The sequence below is a fragment of the Mobula birostris genome, chromosome 1, assembly GCF_030028105.1.
Source record: "Mobula birostris isolate sMobBir1 chromosome 1, sMobBir1.hap1, whole genome shotgun sequence".
In the NCBI taxonomy this organism is placed as follows: domain Eukaryota; kingdom Metazoa; phylum Chordata; class Chondrichthyes; order Myliobatiformes; family Myliobatidae; genus Mobula; species Mobula birostris.
Window position 1 is genome coordinate 140,308,042 of NC_092370.1, and position 21,444 is coordinate 140,329,485.

Consider the following 21,444-nt stretch of genomic DNA (forward strand, 5'->3'; position numbering starts at 1 on the left):
AGAGAGGTCAGAGGAGATGACCAGCTGGTTCAAGTTGACAAGAAGGTGACAGTAACTCAAATAACCACGTGTTACAACAGTGATGGGCGGAAGAGCATCTCTGAATGCACAACAGATCGAACCTTGAAGTAGATGGGCTACAGCAGCAGAAGACCATGAACGTACACTCAGTGTTCACTTTATTAAGTACAGGAGTTAACCAATCAAGTGGCCACTGAGTATAATATAATTGTAACAGAAGCAAAGTCCTTTCAAGTTCCACGTTTCATTTCTGCTGTGGCCAATGGGAAAGTTATAGAAACAAAGTCTAATGCAGTTTTTATTTTCCAATGAACACTAAATAGACTAGATTGATACTGTTAAAATTTGAATATTAAGATTTAAAAACAACTTGTGTCAACAGATAATTGCAGTGCTGGGAGAGCCTATAAAAGGTTATGGAGAGACAACTCGGCGAGGTAGAAGGCGTCATGTCAGGTAAGTTCGAGCATGTTTACGAAGATTATTATATCTTTATAAAAGACAACATATTAAATAGCTTTCCTGGTTGTTGAACAGTTGTGGGAAGAAAAATAACTTACATTTTTAATATCCTTACCAGAGAAAAATATTTTAAGCTACTTCAGTGCACATTTAATAACAAAATTTGGCAAATATTTGAGAAAGATGCGCCTATTTCTGGTGCACCAAGCACATCTGTGTTTGAGTTCTCTGCAAAATTGCAAGTATTTTAAAGGTAGCTTGGGGAAGTGACAACTGTGTGGAGCTCCAGTGGGAATCTTCAAATATTCCCGTTTAGGACGACTACACCTGAAATCCATAGTCAATTCAGTAAGCAACATCATTTCCGGCTATTTAAAAAATAATCTATCGATCCACAAAATTGGTGGACTCCAGAGAGCAGACTCTGGTTGCCAGTGCAGTTTCTCTTTAAGAAAAAGGAAGTGAGCAAGATTTGCTGGGCAACAGGTACAATTAGAATGCAGAGGCCTTTCACCCCCCCCCCCCCGGCCCACTCCTGACTACGCTGTTGGCAAATGTATAGCCTCTGGAAAATAAAATTTGAATACTTCAGAGCAAGATTGCCGTACCTGAGGGACATCAGATACTGCTGTGTACTTTGCTGCACAGAAACATGGCTTAGCCCTGCTATTCTGAAGCAGCACTGCAGCCTAAGGGCTTCACCATCCACCGCAAAGACAGGACAGCTGAGTTAGTTAAAGGTGGAGGAGTTGGCATATACTTCATGATTAACTCATTGTGCTGCACAGACATGGCAGTTCTGTCTCAACCCTGCTCAGCTGACCTGGAACATCTTGTAGTAAAGTGGTCAAGGTTTGTCTAACTCTAGAGACTGTTGTGTGTGAAAATTCCAGGAGATTAGCAGTTTCTGAGACTTCGGCACCAACAATCATTCCATGGTCAAGGAGACTTGGATCATATTTCTTCCCCATTCTAAACACACAAGATTCTGCAGATACTAGAAATCTAGAGATACACATACAAAATGCTGGAGGGACTCAGTAGATCAGGCAGTATGTATGAAAGTGAATAAACAGTCGATATTTTGGACTGGGACATCATTGGCAACTAAGTGTGTATATGAATAAAAAATAAATAAATGAATAGTGTAAAAAGAGAGTAAAAGTAGTGAATGGTTTCATTTTCCATTCAGAAATCTGATGTTGGTGTGGACTTATGCTGTTCTTAAAACATTGAGTCCTCAGGCTCCTGTACCTCCTCTCTGATGGTTGTAATGAGAAGAGGGGATTTCCTGGGTGATGGGGGTGATGCTGTCTTTAGAAACACTGCCTTTTGAAGATGTCCTCGATTTCGGGGAGGCAAGTGCCCATGATGGAGATGATGGAGCTGGTGGAGCAAGACATTTAACAAACTGAAGAAAGGATTCATTGACAGCTCATAATCAGTGCAGCTGCAAAGCAAAATGTGTGAATTTGGACCATAACACTTAGCAGCAGAATTAGGCATTCAGCCCATCGAGACTGTTCTGCCATTTTGTCAAGGCTGATCCATTTTCCGTCTCACCTCCATTCTTCTGTCTTTTCCCCATAACCTCTCATGCCCTGACTATTAAAGAACCTATCAACCTCCGCCTTAAATACACTGAAACACCAAGACTCCGTAGTCGCTTGAAGAAACAAATTCCCACAGATTCACTACCCTCTAGCTAAGGAAAGTCACCCTCATCTAAATGGACACCCTTCTAATCTGAGGTTCTGCCATCTGGTCCTAGACTCTCCTGCTATATAGGAAACATCCTCTCCACATCCACTCTATCTAGGTCTTTCAACGTTTGATAGGTTCCAAAGAGATCCTCCCTCATTCTTCTAAATTCCAGTGGGTGCAGGCCCAGAGCCATCAAACACTCCTTATATGATATCCCTTTCATTGCTGTAATCCTTTCTTGTGCAACTCTGACCCTTCTTCAATGTCAGCACGTTGTTTCGTAGATAAGGGGCTCAAAACTGCTCAGAATCCTCCAAGTGAGGCCTCACCAGTGCCTTATAAAGCCTCTGCATTACATCTTTGCTTTTATACTCGAGTCCTTTGGAAATGAAGACTAACATTTTATATGCCGCCTTCACCACCGATTCGACCTGCAAGTTAACCTTTAAGGAATCCTGCACAAGAACTCCCATGAACATACACTTCCCAGCACTGTATTCCATCTGCCCCTTCTTTTCACGTTCTCCCAATCTATCTAAGAACTTCTGCAGATTCCCTGCTTCCTGTCCCTCCTACCTACATTTGTATCATCCACAAAATTATCCACAAATCCATCAATTCCATCATCTAAATTATTGATATGTAAAAAGAAACAGTTCCAACACAGACCCCTGCAGAACGCCACTAGTCACCGGGAGCTAACAAGAGACGAGTTCCTTTATTCCCACTCTTTGCCTCCTGCCAATCAGCCAATCCTCTATCCATGCTAACAACAGGAATTCTGCAGATGCTGGAAATTCAAGCAACACACATCAAAGTTGCTGGTGAACACAGCAGGCCAAGCAGCATCTGTAGAAAGAGGTGCAGTCGACGTTTCAGGCCAAGACCCTTCTTGTCTTTCTTCCCGGACCTCCTGTCCCATGATCTTCTCGTATCCCCTTTTGCCTATCACCTGTCCAGCTCTTGGCTCTATCTCTCCCCCTCCTGTCTTCTCCTATCATTTTGGATCTCCCCCTCCCCCTCCCACTTTCAAATCCCTTACTCAGCCTTCCTTCAGTTAGTCCTGACGAAGGGTCTCGGCCTGAAACGTCGACTGCACCTCTTCCTACAGATGCTGCCTGGCCTGCTGCGTTCACCAGCAACTTTGATGTGTGTTGCTTCTATCCATGCTAGTATCTTTCCTGTAATGCCATGGGCTTTTGTTCAGTAACCTCATGTGTGGCACTCTGTCAAAGGCTTTCTGAAAATCCGAGTACATAACATTCATTAATTCTCCCTTGTCCATCCTGCTTGTTTTTTCCTCAATTCCAACTAATTATCAGGCACGATTTTCCCATAAGAAACCATTTTGGACTACTTTAGCATGTGTCTCTGTATGTCCTGAGGCCTCATCCTGAACTGTCTCCAACATTTTCCCAAGCACTGAAGCCAGGCTAACTAGCCAATAATTTTCTTTCTTCTGCTTCCCTGCCTTCCTCAAGAGTGGAGTGACATTTGCAATTTTCTAGTCCTCTGAGACCATTCCAGAATTTAGTGATTCTTGAAAGATCATTGCTAATGCCTCCATAATCTCATTAGCTGCCTTTTTCAGAACCCTAGGATGTAGTCCATCTGGACCAGGTGACTTTTCAGCTTCCCAAGCATGTTCTCCCTCGTAATAGTAACTGCACTAATCTCTGCCTCCTGATGCTCTCGAATGTCCAGCATACTGCTGGTGTTCTCCACAGTGAAGACTGATGCAAAATAATTGTTCAGTTCACTCGTCAGTTCCTTGGCCCCTTTTACTACCTCTCCAGTGTCATTTCCTAACTGCCTGATATCTACTCTATCCTCTCTTTTAGGGAGGAGCAGTTCGGCATCCTGACTATCTGAGGTCTGTTGGTTAGGAAGTCCAGCTCCGAGTTGCACAGTGGTGTACTTACTCCAAGGAGTGGGAGTTTGTTCATCAAGATCTGTGGGACAATAGTGTTGAGTGCCAAATTGAAATCCAGAAACAGCATTCTGACATAAATGTCCTTGTTTTCTAGGTGTGTCAGGGCTAAGTGCATGACAGATGCTATGCCATCTGTTGTAGAGTCGTTCTGTCAATAAACATATTAGTGAGTGTCCCAATGTGGCAGGAATGGAATTTTGATATGTGCCATTAACAACTGTTCAAAGCAAATGGTGATGATTGATGCCAGTGCGACCGGATGGTAGTTGTTTAGTTCTGAAGGTGTAGAGTTGTTTGGTACAGGGGTAATGGTGGCTGATTTGAAGCGTGTGTGGACAGTAGCCTGGATGAGTGAAGCGTTGAAGACGCCAGTGAATTGGTGTCCCCATTCTCCAGGTACTCAGCCTGGGATGTTGTCTGGTCCATCTTACGGGGGGGGTCTCTGCAGAGTCCTTCTCACATCTGCTGCTGTTACAGACTGGCAAAGAAGTGGCAGATGGAATACAGTGTAGGGAATGTATTGGCATGCACTTTAGTGGAAGGAATTTAGCATGAACCTTTCTTAGTAAATGGGGTGCAAACTCAAAGATTGGAGGTGCAGTGAGACTTGGGAGTCCTCGTGCAGCATTCCTTAAAGGTTAACTTGCAGGTTGAGTCAGTAGTAAGGAAGGCAAATGCAATGTTAGCATTTATTTCTATAGGGCGTCACAGATTATGGGGAGAAAGCAGGAGAATGAGGTTGAGAGAGATAATAAATCAACCAAGATCGAATGGCAGAGCAGATTCAATGGGCTGATTGGCCTAATTCTACTCCTGTGTTTTATGGTCTGATTGTCTGAATGATGGAATGTGTCACATTGCCAGAAAGATAGTAGTGGTAAAACAAAGTCTGGTATCTCTAACAGTGGTTGCATTGGAGAATATTGGAGATGGGAAAGATTGAGGACACAAAGGGATTTGGAAATAGTGATAAGAATGTTAAAGTCAAGATATTGAGGGGAATTGTGTTGGTCAGCAAGCACGGCAATGATTCAAAGTTCAAGGTCAAAGTAAATTTAATTACCAACATACATAGATGTCACCTTGTACAACCATATTAATTTTTAAGCATTCATAGTAAATACAAAGAAGCACAATGAAAATCAATGAAAATCCACACACAAAAAAGACAAAACACCAATGTGCAAAAGACGACAAACTGTGAAAATACAAACCCCATTTCCAGAAAAGTTGGGATATTTTCCAAAATGCAATAAAAACAAAAGTCTGTGATATGTTAATTCACATGAACCTTTATTTAACTGACGAAAGTACAAAGAAAAGATTTTCAATGGTTTTACTGGCGAACTTAATTGTATTTTGTAAACATACACAAATTAGAATTTGATGGCTGCAACACACCCAACAAAATTTGGGACAGAGTTAAAATAAGATTGAAAAATGCACAGAATATTCAAGTAACACTGGTTTGGAAGACTCCACATCAAGCAGGCTAATTGGTAGCAGGTGAGGTATCATGACTGGGTATAAAAGTAGTGTCCATCAAAGGCTCAGTCTTTGGAAGCAAGGGTTGTGGCTCACCCCTTTGTGCCAAAATTCATGAGAGAATTGTTAGTCAGTTCAAAAGGAACATTTCTCAATGCAAGATTGCAGAGAATTTAGGTCTTTCAACATCTACAGTACATAATATTGTGAAAAGATTCAGAGAATTCAGAGACATCTCAATGCGTAAAGGGCAAGGTCGGAAACTATTGAATGCGCGTGATCTTCGAGCCCTCAGGCGGCACTGTCTAAGAAACCGTCATGCTACTGTGACAATTATAGCCACCTGGGCTCGGGAGTACTTCGGAAAACCATTGTCACTCAACACAGTCCGTCGCTGCATCCAGAAATGCAACTTGAAACTGTATTACGCAAGGAGGAAGCCATACATCAACTCTATGCAGAAACGCCGGCGAGTTCTCTGGGCCCGAGCTCATCTCAGATGGACCGAAAGACTGTGGAACTGTGTGCTGTGATCAGATGAGTCCACATTTCAGCTAGTTTTCAGAAAAAACGGGCGTCGTGTTCTCTGTGCCAAAGATGAAAACGACCATCCAGATTGTTATCAGCAAAAGGTGCAAAAGCCAGCATCTGTGATGGTTTGGGGGTGCATCAGTGCCCATGGCATGAGTGAGTTGCATGTATGTGAAGGTACCATTGACTCTGAGGTGTATATTAGGATTTTAGAGAGACATATGTTGCCATCAAGGCGACGTCTCTTCCCGGGACGTCCATGCTTATTTCAACAGGACAATGCCAGACCACATTCTGCACGGGCTACAACAGCGTGGCTTTGTAGACACAGAGTGCGTGTGCTTGACTGGCCTGCTGCCAGTCCAGATCTATCTCCTATTGAAAATGTATGGCGCATCATGAAGAGGAGAATCAGACAATGGAGACCACGGACTGTTGAGCAGCTGAAGTCTTATATCAAGCAAGAATGGACAAAATTTCCAATTGCAAATCTACTACAATTAGTATCCTCAGTTCCAAAACGATTAAAAAGTGTTATTAAAAGGAAAGGTGATGTAACACAATGGTAAACATGCCTCTGTCCCAACTTTTGTTGGGTGTGTTGCAGCCATCAAATTCTAAATTTGTGTATGCTTACAAAATACAATTAAGTTGGTCAGTAAAACTATTGAAAATCTTTTCTTTGTACTTTTGTCAGTTAAATAAAGGTTCACGTGAATTAACACATCACAGATTTTTGTTTTTATTGCATTTTGGAAAATATTCCAACTTTTCTGGAAATGGGGTTTGTACAAAGTGCAAACAAAAAATAATAATACAAACAAATAAATAAGCAATAAATCTAAAGAACATGAGATGATGAGCCATTGAAAGCGATTCTCTAGGTTGTGGGAACTGTTCAGTAATTGGTGAGTGAAGTTATACTGTCTGGTACAAGAACCTGATGGTGTGGGTCCTGTTTCTCCTTCCTGTTGGCAGCAGTGAGAAAAGAACATGGTCTAGTGGTGTGGGTCCTTGATGGATGCTGCTTTTCTGTTACAGTGCTCCTTGTAGATGTGCTTAAAGGTGGGGAGAGCTTTACCCATGATAGACTGGGCTTTTTGGTAGACTTTTCAAGGGCATCGGAGTTTCTATACCAAGCCGAGATGCAGCCAGTCAGTGTGCTCTCCACTGCACATCTATAGAAGTTTGTCAAAGTCTTAGATGACATCTTGAATTATTTGAGAACTTTTAAGAAAATTGAGGAGCTGCTGTGCTGTCTTCATATTGACACTTACACGGACCCAGGACAGATCCTCCGGACTAATTACACCAGGGAATTTAAAGTTGCTGATCCTCTCCACCTCTGACACCCTGATATGAACTGGCTCATGGACCTCTTGGTTCCTCCTCCTGAAGTCAATAATCAACTCCTTGGCCTTGCTGACATTGAGTGAGAAGTTCACAAAGAGGAGAAAATCTGCAGATGCTGGAAGTCAATTAATACACACAAAGTGCTGGAGGAACTCAGTGGGTCAGTGTTACATAACCGGCAACAATGAATATCAATCGAGACAGGTTATATAAAAACAACCAAACATTTATTAAACACGGATAAACGATAAAGAAAAAAAACAAACAAAAACCTTAACCGGAAGTTAACTGCTATGCAGCTGTTCAACTATTCGTCACTCGGCACTGGTTCTTAAAGTGTTAAATGCAGAAACAGTTCTTAAAGAGGTAAAGTCAGATATAGTTTGTAAAATGGTAAATCCGAAAGTCCCACAGATTTATACACTCAATTGGGAGAGACTTCTCTGGAAAAGGATTTCTTCATAGACGCGACTTTCCTGCTGGTGCTGTTCGAAGGATTCACAATGCAGTAAATAAACAGTTTAAAACAACTGACCTTAATTTCTTTTAGAGAGAACAAACCTTTGCATGAACTCTTCGCTCTTTTGGCAAAAGTTATCTCCGATGCAGGTCGCTACGCCTTCAACGAAGACTCAATAAGGTCGATCCTTTGTTAAACTGCCGAATGATGCCGACTCCTCTCAATCCTTCGGTCCTGTACTTCGATAAAGTCTTCACTCTCCCTTCTACTGCTGGCATAGGGTAAATCAGCACATCTGGCCAAAAATTTCCAGTCGAATAATATTGTATCTTGCAATAGAACGCAACACTCCGTTTTAAAGATGAAACTGCGTCACAGAAACAAACACGCAACAGAAATGGAGGCACAGCACGTTCTACCTGGAAATCTACAAACTAAAAACTCACTGCATCATCTGGGGTCTACCCTTATATACCCGTGATGCACATGTCATCACATGACATTACGTCAGGTGACCTCCAAAAGACCATTACATCATTCTCACAAAAAAAAACAGATCTCCTTGAGCATGTAACACCTACCTCCAAAAAAAATTTGGTCTTTTAAAGAACAAAATTTTAACAATTAACAATTTACAAAAAAAAAATACAAAGGTATAAAACTTACAACATACTCAATATATACAGTCTTATCTTTCAGCACTTACTAACTAATGTACAGTAGGAGTGTTACAAATGTGAAAATACCACTCCAAAAAAAAACAAATTTTCATTGTTCATTTAACATCTAGATAAACAATCAGCAATCACATTATCTTTACCCTTAATATGAGTGATCAGAATATTGTACTCCTGTAACATTAGACTGTGTTATTAAATTGGAGTCTAATTTCCTTAACCCTTTTCTTTAACAGCCACAGTGGCATGACCAAATTCACTTTTAACTAAGTTAATAGTTAAGTTAACTTTTGGAAGTCTCTCAAATAGTTCCTCCACTGCAGTGATATGTGCCTTCCACGTATTATTTCCAGTAACTAAATCATCAATATAGGCATTTGTATCTTTTAATCCCTGAATCACACTATTAATCCTCCTCTGAAAAGTACCTGGTGCATTCTTCATCCCAAATGGAAGAACATTATATTCATATAACCCAGATGGGGTTACAAATGCTGAAATCTCTCTACCTCTATCCGTCAATGGAACACACCAATAACCTTTTAACAAATCAATTTTTGTAAGGAATTTGGCCTGTCCAACTTTACCCATACAATCATCTACCCTAGGGATTGGATATGCATCAGTTTTTGTCACAGCATTCACCTTTCTGTCATCCATACAAAACCTAATACTATTGTTTGGCTTAGGCACCATAACACACGGTGAACTCCAATTCGAATTAGAATATCTAATAATATCAATCTCTAACATATACTTAATTTCTTGTTCAGCAAGTTCACATTTTCCCCTGTTCATTCGATACGGATGTTGTTTTATTGGTTTTGCATCTCCAACACTACATCATGTGTAGCTACGGTGGTTCTTCTAGGGACGTCTGGAAATAAATCTCTATATTTAAAAATTAACTGTTTCATTTGCTGTCTCTGCTGTGGCTGTAAATGAGCTAATTTTTCATCAATATTTTCTAGAATTTTTGAATTTGGTAACCTGACTGATATAATGTTGGGTTTAAACTGAGTTTCAGATGAATCCTCCGTTAAGTTTTTATCAAGATCAGACTCATTATTGATCACAACAGTCATAATAGCATCTTCTCTCTCATAATACGGTTTTGTCATATTTATATGACACAGCTGTGCTGTCTTTCTCCGATCTGGGGTTTTTGCCACATAATCTACATCATTTACCTTAGATTTAATCTCATAAATACCATGAAATTTAGCTTGTAACGGGTTCGTTTGCACTGGGAAAAGAACCAACACCTTATCTCCAGGCTTAAATGACCTCATCCTAAGCTTCCTTATAATACCAAGTCTTCATCTTCTCTTGAGCTAATTTTAAATTTTCCTTGGCCAAGCTACAAGCTTTATACAATCTTTCTTTAAATTTTAAAACATAATCTAGAAAATTAGTGTGTACTTCTTTATTAATCCACTGTTCCTTCAACAAGGCCAAAGGTCCTCGAACTCTATGTCCAAACACAAGTTCAAAAGGACTAAAACCTAATGATTCCTGTACTGCCTTCCTTACTGCAAAAAGTAGTAAATGTATACCTTCATCCCAGTCCTTTTCATTTTCCACACAATATGTCCTAATCATAGTTTTTAGTGTAGAATGAAATCTCTCCAAAGCTCCTTGTGCTTCTGGATGATAGGCTGAGGAAATGATCTGTTTTGCTCCCAGTTTATAAACTATCTGCTGAAACAACCCAGACATAAAATTACTACCTTGATCTGATTGTATTTCTTTAGGCAACCCAAAATAAGTAAAACATTTTATAAGAGCCTTTGTCACAGTTTTGGCTGTTATATTCCTAAGAGGTACTGCCTCTGGAAACCTAGATGCTGTGCACATAATAGTTAATAAATATTGACGTCCAGTTTTAGTTTTTGGCAATGGACCTACACAGTCTACAATGATTTTTGAGAATGGCTCACCGAATACTGGAATTGGTTGCAGTGGGGCCACTGGGGTAACCTGATTAGGTTTACACACAATTTGACACGTTCTACAAAATGTTGCAACATCTTGTCTTAAATTAGGCCAATAAAAATGTTTAGAAACTTTGTTCTTTCTATTCTATTCTTTCTATTTTCTATGTTTCTATGTTTCTATGTTTCTATGTTTCATAGTTTTCTTTACCCCTAAATGACCACCCAAAGGAATACTATGAGCCATAGTTAAAATCTCATTTCGGTAAATTTTAGGAACTACTAACTGATGATTAACTTCCCATTCCTCACTAGCAGGAATTGTAGGCGATCTCCACTTTCTCATTAATACCCCATTTTCAAAATAATATCCTACTGGTACTATTCCAATTTCACTATCTGGAAGAGCTTGTTCTTTTAATTTAACTATCTCAGGATCTCTACCCTGCTCTGCTTTCATCTCCTTCCGAGATAAAGACAAATCTTCCTGATCAGACTTACCACCAAAATCCTGATCAAATAATGTAGGTAAGGAAGTTTCTGATACATCCTCAAAATTCGAATCTTGATTTGAACTGTCATGGGTAACAACCTCATCCTTTACATCAGTCTTTTTAGCCATAGCTCTTGTTAGATCACAGGAAGAATCTGTGTTAGAATCCCTCTGTGGTTCCTCAAAATTTGAATTTGTTGTCAAATGCACTTCAGGAAAAACTTGGCCACCTGCTAAATCATTCCCTAACAAAAGAGAAACATCATTCACAGGTAAACTGGATTGTAATCCTACTTTAACAACCTCTGTAACTAATCCTGACCTTAAATTTACTCTATGTAAATGTACTGGCATAAGGGCAGTCCAAACTCCTCTTATATAATTTACCTCACCAATGTCAGACTCATCACTAAACTTTAGCACACTGTCTAATATTAGTGATTGAGAAGCTCCAGTATCTCTAAGTATCCTTATTGATACTGAATTGGATCTTTCTTTCAAGGATACAAATCTTTCTGTTATAAAATTTTCATATCCCTTCTTAACTTGGTCAGACTTTGACACATCTTCATTAATATTTCCTGAACCCTGTGGCTTTACAGGTTTTTCAATATGCTGCACACTAGTATCTGGGGCTACTTCTTTCTCTTTCCTTTTCAATCAAAAGTAATTAGCTATTACATGTCCAGGCTTCTTACAATAATTACAAATAATAACAAAATGTCTTTCCTTCACATGTCTCCCTTCACCCTCACTTTTCTCACTAACTTCAGATTTAATGTTTGATTTACCTTGACTCTCTGTGCTATTTTTCCTTTTAAAAATTTTACCTGGAGAAAATTTATTCTTGTGAATTAAAACATACTCATCAGCTAACTTAGCAATCTCCTGTAATGTAGCAGTGTCCCGTTTGTTTAAGTATGTTCTCACTTCCAACAGGAATGCTTCTCTTAAATTCCTCCTGCAAAATCAACTCTTTTAATTTATTATACTCCCCATTCACATTTTTAGAGGAAACCCATCTCTCGAAACACACAGATTTCTCATAGGCAAATTCCACATAAGTTTTTTCCACCGATTTCTTCAAATTTCTCAATCTTTCTCTATACATTTCCGGAACCATCTCATACACCTTTAATACATGCTGCTTAACAATATCATAATCCTGTGCTTGCTCAGCATTTAAAGCTGTATAAACTTGTTGTGCCTTGCCTTTGATTACACTTTGTAACATCACTGGCCATTGGTCTTTCAGCCGCTTTAAACTAGAGCAATAGTTTCAAAATGCTGGAAATATTTATCCACTTCAGCTTCATTAAATGGAGGAGCCGAAATAACCTCATGACTGGCAATAAACTGTTTCGTAGAACCAGAAGACTGATTCCCGGACTTTAAGTTCTGCATCTCTAGCTCAAATTTCCTCTGGTTTTCAGCTTTTTCTTCAAATTTCCTTTTTTTTATTAGCCTCTCTTTCTTCAAGTTCCCTTATTTTAATAGCCTCCCTAGCTTCGAATTCCTTCTGTTTATTTACAGCTTCTAACCAACTCTCTTCCAAATCAGCTTCTAATTGCTTTAACTTTACTTGTTCAAGATGTAACTGCATTTCCAGCTTACTCATTGGAAACTTACCTAACATCTCCTCATCAAACAATTTCAAATTAATATAGTGCTCGGTGATTTTTCTTTGTATGAAAGCCTTGGCGGAATTCCTCATAATTCCTTTAATATTCAACTTCCGCGCAATCTCCAATACTTCAGGTTTTCTTGCATTCTCTAAAGACCCCGAGTCAGGCGTCTCCATAAACCCGTCAATATCCATTGTTGCTGAATACAACACACACACCAACCAAACTAAAAAAAAATCGGATATTTCCCTTTTCCAAATCAAAATGGCAATTACCAGCACTTACACCCAAAATCGGAACATCACCCGTGAGCCCCCGCAGATTATGTTACGTAACCAGCAACAATGAATATCAATCGAGACAGGTTATATAAAAACAACCAAACATTTATTAAACACATAAACAATAAAGGAAAAAAACAAACGAAAACCTTAACCAGAAGTTAACCGCTATGCAGCCGTTCAACAAATGGTCACTCGGCACTGGTTCTTAAAGTGTTAAATGCAGAAAAAGTTCTTAAAGAGGTAAAGTCAGATATAGTTCGTAAAATGGTAAATTCGAAAGTCCCACAGACTTATACATTCAATTGGGAGAGACTTCTCTGGAGAAGGATTTCTTCATAGACGTGACTTTCCTGCTGGTTCTGTCCGAAGGATTCGCGATGCAGTAAATAAACAGCTTTAAACAACTGACTAATTTCTTTTAGAGAGAGCAAACCTTTGCATGAACTCTTTGCTCTTTTGGCAAGAGTTATCTCCAATAAAGGTCGCTACTCCTTCAACGAAGAATAAGGTCAATCCTTTGTTAAACTGCCGAATGATGCCGACTCCTCTCAATCCTTCGGTCCTGTACTTCGATAAAGCCTTCACTCTCCCTTCTACTGTTGGCATAGGGAAAATCAGCACATCTGGCCAAAAATTTCCAGTCTAATAATACTGTATCTTGCAATAGAACGCAACACTCCATTTTAAAAATGAAACTGTGTCACAAAAACAAACACGCAACAGAAACGGAGACGCAGCACGTTCTATCTGGAAATCTAAAAACTAAAAACTAACTGCGTCATCTGGGGTCTACCCTTATATACTCGTGGTGCACATGTCATCACGTGACCTCACATCGGCAGGAAAATTACATCAGGTGACCTCCAAAAGACCATTACATCATTCTCACTTAAAAAAAAACGCAGATCTCCTTGAGGCATGTAACAGTCAGGCAGCACCTATGGAAAAGATTAAACTATTTTACTCTTTTCCATAAATCCTGCCTGGCCAGCTGAGTTCCTCCAGCATTTTATATGTATTACCTTGAGTGAGAGGTTGTTGTTGTGGCACCACTCAGCCAGATTTTCAATCTCCCTCCTATATGCTGAATCATCACCAACTTTGATTCGGCCAAAGGACTGTGAAGTCATCAGCAAATTTTAATATGGCATTAGAGCTGTACCTTGCCTCACAGTCATAAGTATAACACAAGTAGAGCAGGGGGCTGAGCACACAGTCTTGTGGTGCTTCTCTGCTGATGAAGATTGCGGAAAAGATGTTGTTGCCAATCTGAACTAACTGGGGTCTGTAATTGAGGAAATTGCGGATCCAGTTGCACAAGGGGGTATTGAATAAAACTTAGTGTGTGCCTGTAAACTGACAGAAATTTTATGTGAGTCCTGACGAAGGGTCTCGGCCCAAAACATCGACTGTACCTCTTCCTAGAGATGCTGCCAGGCCTGCTGCGTTCACCAGCATTTTTTGTGTGTGTTGCTTGAATTTCCAGCATCTGCAGATTTCCTCATGTTTGAATTTTATGTGAGCTTGTGTTTAATCACATCTTGCAATACTCAAGAGCTGAGCTAAGAGCAAATTGTTAGAAGTGGCAGATAGGCAGTAACTAAAGTTGAAAAAAAAGTTCAGTCCTGCCACATCTTTGGAAAGAGAAGCAGGGTTACAGTTCAACTTGATGGTCTTCCATCAGAAACAAGGCTGAGGTAGATTTGCCTGATAGCTCACTAAACTCTGATTTAAAAATTTAAGCTGATACATTTTACCTCCAAAATTTATCTCTTAACAACTCTACAGTGTCTATATTCAATACCTTGACAGTCCCTAACAGGTCATGGCCACTCAGGGATTGTGAACCAATGTTTCCAACATCTCATTTTTCTCATTTTTGGTTCTACATCAAGGACAAGTTTTTAAGCCATAACATTACTTGTATTTCCAAATTTATCCTATCTAACTGTTTGCACATTGTGGTAAAACCCAGCTATTTTCCTTTAGATATCTTTGTTTATTTCTTTAAAATATTGTCACCCGGAGAAATATGTTGGCTCCATGTTGCTACCAAGCATGAAGCTTAAGGTAACTATTGCAGTGGTTTGCTTAATTGCATTTAGAATGCTAATCATTCGTGCTTGACTGTTACAAATTAGCTCCCGAGAGAGTGGATCAATCTGAGAATCAGTCATAGGATGAGAGCTGGCAGATTATTTATTTCACCAAAACATTCAAATAACATTTAAACATATTTTTCGACACTCATTTCATGGTATCTCTTTCACCTTTGAATTGGGAAATTTTAGGACATACTCTCTGACCTGCAATAATCTTGAATAAGAGTCCTATTTCCTTACAAATTTGCTGGAGGCCTCTTGACCTGAGTAGAGCTTGGTGGCTGTCAGGACCTGTCAATCCCATTCTTCCACTTACTTTTCTCACTCACATCAACCAGCTCCCCCTCCCCCCACCACAACCCATCCCCCACCGATCTCTCCTAATATCTTCCTACACCCGCTACCATAACCCTGTTCGATTTATGTCTACATTTTTACTTCTAACCCTCCCAATCCCCCACCAACCTTTTCTAGTATATTTCTCCTAGTATCTCTCCTGGTATCTTTAGTTAGTCAAATCACAATCAAAGTAAATTTATTACCAAATTATATATATGTCACAATATATTACCCTGAGATTCATTTTCTTGCGGGCATTGACTGTAAATACAAAGAAACACAATAGAATCAATGAAAAACAGCACACCGCAAGATGGACCAATGCGCAAAAGACAACAATGTGCAAACACCAAACGAAAATAGATCAAAACAAAATAATAATAATAATAATGCCATAAATATTAAGAACGTGAGACAATCAGTCCTTGAAAGTGAGTTCATAGGTTGCGGGAATAGTTCAGTGATGCGGTGAGTGAGGTTATCCATTGTGCTTCAAGAGTCTGATGGTTGAGGAGGTAATAACTGTTCCTGAACCTGGTGGTGTGGGTCCTGAGCTCCTGTACCACCTTCTTGACAGCCAGAGAGAAGAGAGCTTGGCTGTGTGGTGGGTGTCTTTGATCATGGATGCTGCTTTCCTGCGACAATGCTCCTTATAGATGTGCTCAATGGTGGGGAGGGCTTTACCTGTGATGGACTGGACCATATCCATTACTTTTTGTGGGCTTTTCCATTCAAGTGCCCCTAGTTCTGCAGATAATCATTGGGCAGAGAGTTCTTCAAGCAAGCATGATTGAAGTCCTCAGCAAAGTTTTGAAAGGTGTAGGGTAGGCAGTTTTTTGTTTATGAATTGTGGCACTGAATACATGAAGTGCTTTCTTAACATTGGCCTTTGGTAATATGTGAAGGAATGTGTTGTTAATAGAGAGAATCCAGAGGAGGTTCACAGGGATGATTCCGGGAATGAAGGGGTTAACATATGAGGAGCAATAACACCTCTGGACCTGTACTCAGTGGAATTTAGGAGAATGCGGGGGGATCTCATTGAAACCTACCGAATGTTGAAAGGACTGGATAGGGTGGATGTGGTGATGGTGGGGGTATCCAGAACTAGAGAGTACAGCCTCAAAATTGAGGGGCACCCTTTAGAACAGAGGTAAGGTGGATTTTTTTTTTTTGCCAGAGAGTAGTAAATCTGCCACAGACTGTGATGGAGGCCAAGTCTGCGCCTATATTTAAGGCATAAGTTGATCATTTCCTGAGCGGTCAGGGCTTCAAAGGATATGGCGAGAAGGCAAGTGTATGGGGTTGAGTGGGATCCGGGATCAGCCATGATAGAATGGCAGAGCAGACTCAAAGAGCTAAATGGCCTAATTCTGCTCCTGTGTCTTATGGTCAGGATCACGCAGGAGATCTCTCTTGGTAAGTAGAATGGACAGCATTTAATCATGAGATGTTCCCAGGTTGGGGGAACAAGAGGACGACAAGACTGCTATGTCTGAGCATCACGAAGAGCTTATCATGAACCTCATGCCCCCAGCTTTTGCCCTCTTTGAATTAGCAGTCCGGTCAATCCAGTGGATTGAGAAGTTCTTGAGTCTAACAGCCATATCCAGCCAGTCCGAATTGAGCCATGTCTCCGTGAAACAGAGGATGCAGCAATTAGCCATTGGTTGCTGTTGGTAGCTATTCGGCAATTAGCATGTTATTGAGTTGGGGAGATAACACATACATGTTTCACACAGCATTAAGGATCAGAATCGAGCATGACTTCCAGAAGTTATGAGGCAGCAACACCAATCACACACCACCACTTCAACCAATACAGTATAAAGAAGGCATTGCCCTTTGGATGAGATGTTTACCTTCTTGACTAAGTGTGAAAACGATCCCATAGTATTTACTTTTTCAAAGGCACCAGATTTTTCCTGCCATTCAAAGTTCAAAGTGAATTTATATCCAAAGTAGGTAGATGACGCCATACACTATATTAAGATTCATTTTCCTGCAGCCATTTACAGGAGAATAAATACAGTAGAGTATATGAGGGACTTTACATAAAGACTGACAGACATCCAATATGCAAAAGACAAATCGTGTAAATAAAAAAATAAATAAGTAATACTGAGAACTTGAGTTGTACTGTCTTTGAAAATGAGTCTGTGGAATCAGTTCAGAATTGAGGTGAGTGAAGTTATCCATGTCGGTTTAGGAACCTGATGGTTGTAGGGTTAATAACATAGAACATAGAATAGTACAGCTCATTACAGGCCCTTCGGCCCACGATGTTGTGCTGACCCTCAAACCCTGCCTCCCATATAACCCCCCACCTTAAATTCCTCCATATTCCTGTCTAGTAGTCTCTTAAACTTCATGAGTGTATCTGCCTCTACCACTGACTCAGGCAGTGCGTTCCACGTACCAACCATTCTCTGAGTAAAAAACCTTCCTCTAATATCCCCCTTGAACTTCCCACCCTTTACCTTAAAACCATGTCCTCTTGTATTGAGCAGTGGTGCCCTGAGGAAGAGGCGCTGGCTGTCTACTCTATCTATTCCTCTTAATATCTTGTATACCTCTATCATGTCTTCTCTCATCCTCCTTCTCTCCAAAGAGTAAAGCCCTAGCTCCCTTAATCTCTGATCATAATCCATACTCTCTAAACCAGGCAGCATCCTGGTAAATCTCCTCTGTACCCTTTCCAATGCTTCCACATCCTTCCTATAGTGAGGTGACCAGAACTGGACACAGTACTCCAAGTGTGGCCTAACCAGAGCTTTATAGAGCTGCATCATTACATCGTGACTCTTAAACTCTGTCCCTCGACTTATGAAAGCTAACTGTTGTTGAACCTGGTGGTGGAGGAATAAAGCACCTGTACCTCCTGCCTAGGGAGAAGGTAGCATGGCCCAGATGATGTAGCATTCTGGTCAATAGTAGATGTTCAGCATCTTAATATTTATATTAAGAAAAAATCAGTAGCTGTGCCAGCAAATCAAAATCATTATATCTCAATAGTCACTGACTGAAAAGCTCTTTTAATATAAATCCATGTTTGTTCTTTTTAAACCTTTGAGATGTATTTCTGTTTTTCTTTTATTTCAGTCACATGGAGTATGTGAAGCATGGTGTGAAGCATATGCAACTCAAATTTTACATTGAAGGCTCTGAGCCAATAAAAGGAACAGTGCACTTGGATGCAAAGGAGGTTAGTTAATATTTTGCTTTTTGTACTGCTTTGTGTAGCCTATTTCGCTAATTCTTAGGTCTTTCTTTTAAGCTGAAAAAAGTGAGGTTTTTTTTTAAGAGTTTGTTTTCCACAGCCTCTGAGTTTCATTCAGTGGATTTGGAGGCAATATAATGCTACATGCTAAATTCTTTGCTGGGGTAATCCAGGCTAGAGTGATAGCTGTGTGGTTTGTTATTAGTGGGGGTCTCGAAGTAGGTTGGTAGCAGAGGTGTAAATCAGTGCATACTGAAGAATGGGAATTTAGACCACGGTTTAACACACGTAGCAACACAACGCTTTACAGTACCTGCAACCCAGGTTCAATTCCTGCAACTGCCTGTAAGGATTTTGTACAATCTCCCTGTGAATGCGTGGGTTTCCTCCGGGTGCTTCGCTTTCCTCCCACAGCCCAAAGACATACTGGTTGGTAGGTTAATTGTTCATTGTAAATTGTCCCATGATTAGGCTAGGACTAAATTGGAGGATTGCTGGGCAGTGTGGCTCGAAGTTCCAGAAGGACCTATTCCACGGTGTATCTCAATAATAAATAAATGAATAAAACTACACTATTAAAATATTTTTTAAAAGTTCTTTATACATTATCCACTGTTAAAAGTAAATTTCACTTGTTCACTAAAATATTTAGTACTGAAATCTGCACCTTTGCCAATCACACATAAAATTAAAACATGTATTTAGAATTAAATGCCCTGGAACATCGATATTTCACATACAGGCCTGCAGTCATTTAGGAGTCTTGGCCACAGAATGTTTCCATATTCATTCCCCCCCGAAACTTGCAGTAACGCTGACTGCATCTTGCCAGAACAAAAGCCCATCAAGTTTCCAATCCAACAGGATGCACCACTTTTAAAATAAATTCCCAGAGTCTTTCACCTTGTTTTAGCTGTTGAGAGAAGATGTAACCGATTCCAGAAGCATTAAGCATCACCTTAGGGCCATTTGTTTTCCATGCCTTGTTACAATGGATGAGAGAAAACTAAATTCACGTTGATAATGAATCAAAATGTCTTATGCTCTTTATTTCAGAACCCAGAAAGTGGAAAGTATGACTTTCGTTACATATTTGTGGACTTTGACACCTATCCTAAAAGAACCATTATTGTTGAAGACAACCGCTGAACGTCATGAATGTGTATTTTTTGATATGCTGGGAGAAAGCCGGAGATCCTTTCATGCTTTAATAAATTAAAGAAAGCCTGTGAATAAGAAATAATTTGGAAAATTAATCTTTTCTCAGAGACTGTCAATGCAATTTATTTGTGAGAAGGTCAGATTCAGAATCTGAAACATAATTACTGTAAACGTTTGGTATATAGACAGTCTGTTAATTAATGTATTCTTTTTATTTTAAGGGACCAATTGTTGGCCCTTTTGAGCAAAGCAAATCGAATCATGTATGTAAAATGAAGTAACTTTATAAATAAAGTATTTTGTGACTGTTGCACTAAATTGTGTTCTACCTTTGTGCTTCAGCTGTCCGAGACTTGCACTGTTCACTCAGCTGAATACAACCAATCTACACACCGTGGCCACTTTATTAGATACCTCCTGTGCTTAATAAAATAACACTGAGTGTATGTTTGTGGTCTTCCGCTACTGTATCTCACACTTTAAGGTTCGACGTGTGTGTTCAGCGATGTTCTTCTGGACACCACTGTTGTAATGTGTGGTTATTTGAGTTGTTGTTGCCTTCCTGTCAGTTTGAACCAGTCCAGACATTCTCCTCTGACCTCTTTCATTAACAGAACTGCTGTTCACTGGATTTTTTTTTTTTTTTGTTTTTTGCACCATTCTCTGTAAACTCTCGAGACTTGTGTGTGAAAATCCCAGAAGATCAGCAGTTTTTGAGATACTCAAATCACTCCATCTGGCACCAACAATTGTTCCACAGCCAAAGTCACATGGATCACATTTCTTGCCCATTCTGATGATTGGTCTGAAGAACAACTGAATTTCTTGACCATGGCTCCATGATCGCTGGAGGCGCTGTCACAATGAGTCGCTGTCACAAGATTAGCTGATTATAGATATTAACATTAAAGAAGTAAGTTATACCTAACAAAGTGGCCACTGAATGTAGTTTGAAGCCTCTACCAACGCAAGCCTGTAGGAGTTCATATCCTTTTTCAACCTCTTACCCTTTCCCATCCTCCCTGAGGTGAATCAGCCAATCTTGGCACTTCCTGCAATCACATTTAATAGCAGAATTTTACCAGCGAGTTGTGGTCTGCTGGCAATGCGAATTGCATTTTGTTGCTCCATAGCAAATACTAATTGAATTATTATGTTTTTGGTTAAAAAACCAAGAAATAAATCAAAATGAAGTTTTAAAAACTCTTGCCTATTGATCTCAGTAGATCACCGAAGTTTAAGTAATAAGAAATAGACCTCTAGACTTATTAAAGCCTGAGCCCCCTTCAAAGACTGACTGACCTTGAGGAGAGAAGGATGCCACTGATATACAAACCATATAAATACCTGTCCTGAGAATGTAGAATAGAGTCTTTGAACTGGTTCAGGAGTTTTCATGGTGCATGCTGGAAGAATTGAGGCACAATATCTCATAGAAGTGGATCGTGGATAAAGTGAAGCACCTTAATCTATATCCTTCTTGATAAAATAACTGAAGAGAGGGAATGACTATCTTGCAACAGATTTATTTATGAACTTTAGCTGTGTCATCTGTGCCTCAATTGCCCCTTTTGTTAGACATTCGTCCAGACAAAATTCTTTCTATTGATGTACATTTGAGTCAAATGCATCAGTGCATTGCACTCTATGTCTCACAATT

The 21,444-nt window shown here is 39.8% G+C and overlaps 1 protein-coding gene across 1 annotated transcript in view; it reads left to right on the plus strand.

The window, feature by feature from the left end:
- Positions 1-20,092, plus strand: part of timm21 (translocase of inner mitochondrial membrane 21) — a 53,791-nt gene extending 33,699 nt beyond the window's left edge. Inside the window, exons 4-6 of the mRNA XM_072274138.1 lie at positions 404-477; positions 18,506-18,608; positions 19,680-20,092. Of these exons, the coding sequence (XP_072130239.1) occupies positions 404-477; positions 18,506-18,608; positions 19,680-19,772 (270 nt within the window). The 3' untranslated portion in view covers positions 19,773-20,092. The remainder of the gene's footprint in view (positions 1-403; positions 478-18,505; positions 18,609-19,679) is intronic.
- The last annotated feature ends 1,352 nt before the right edge of the window (positions 20,093-21,444 follow it).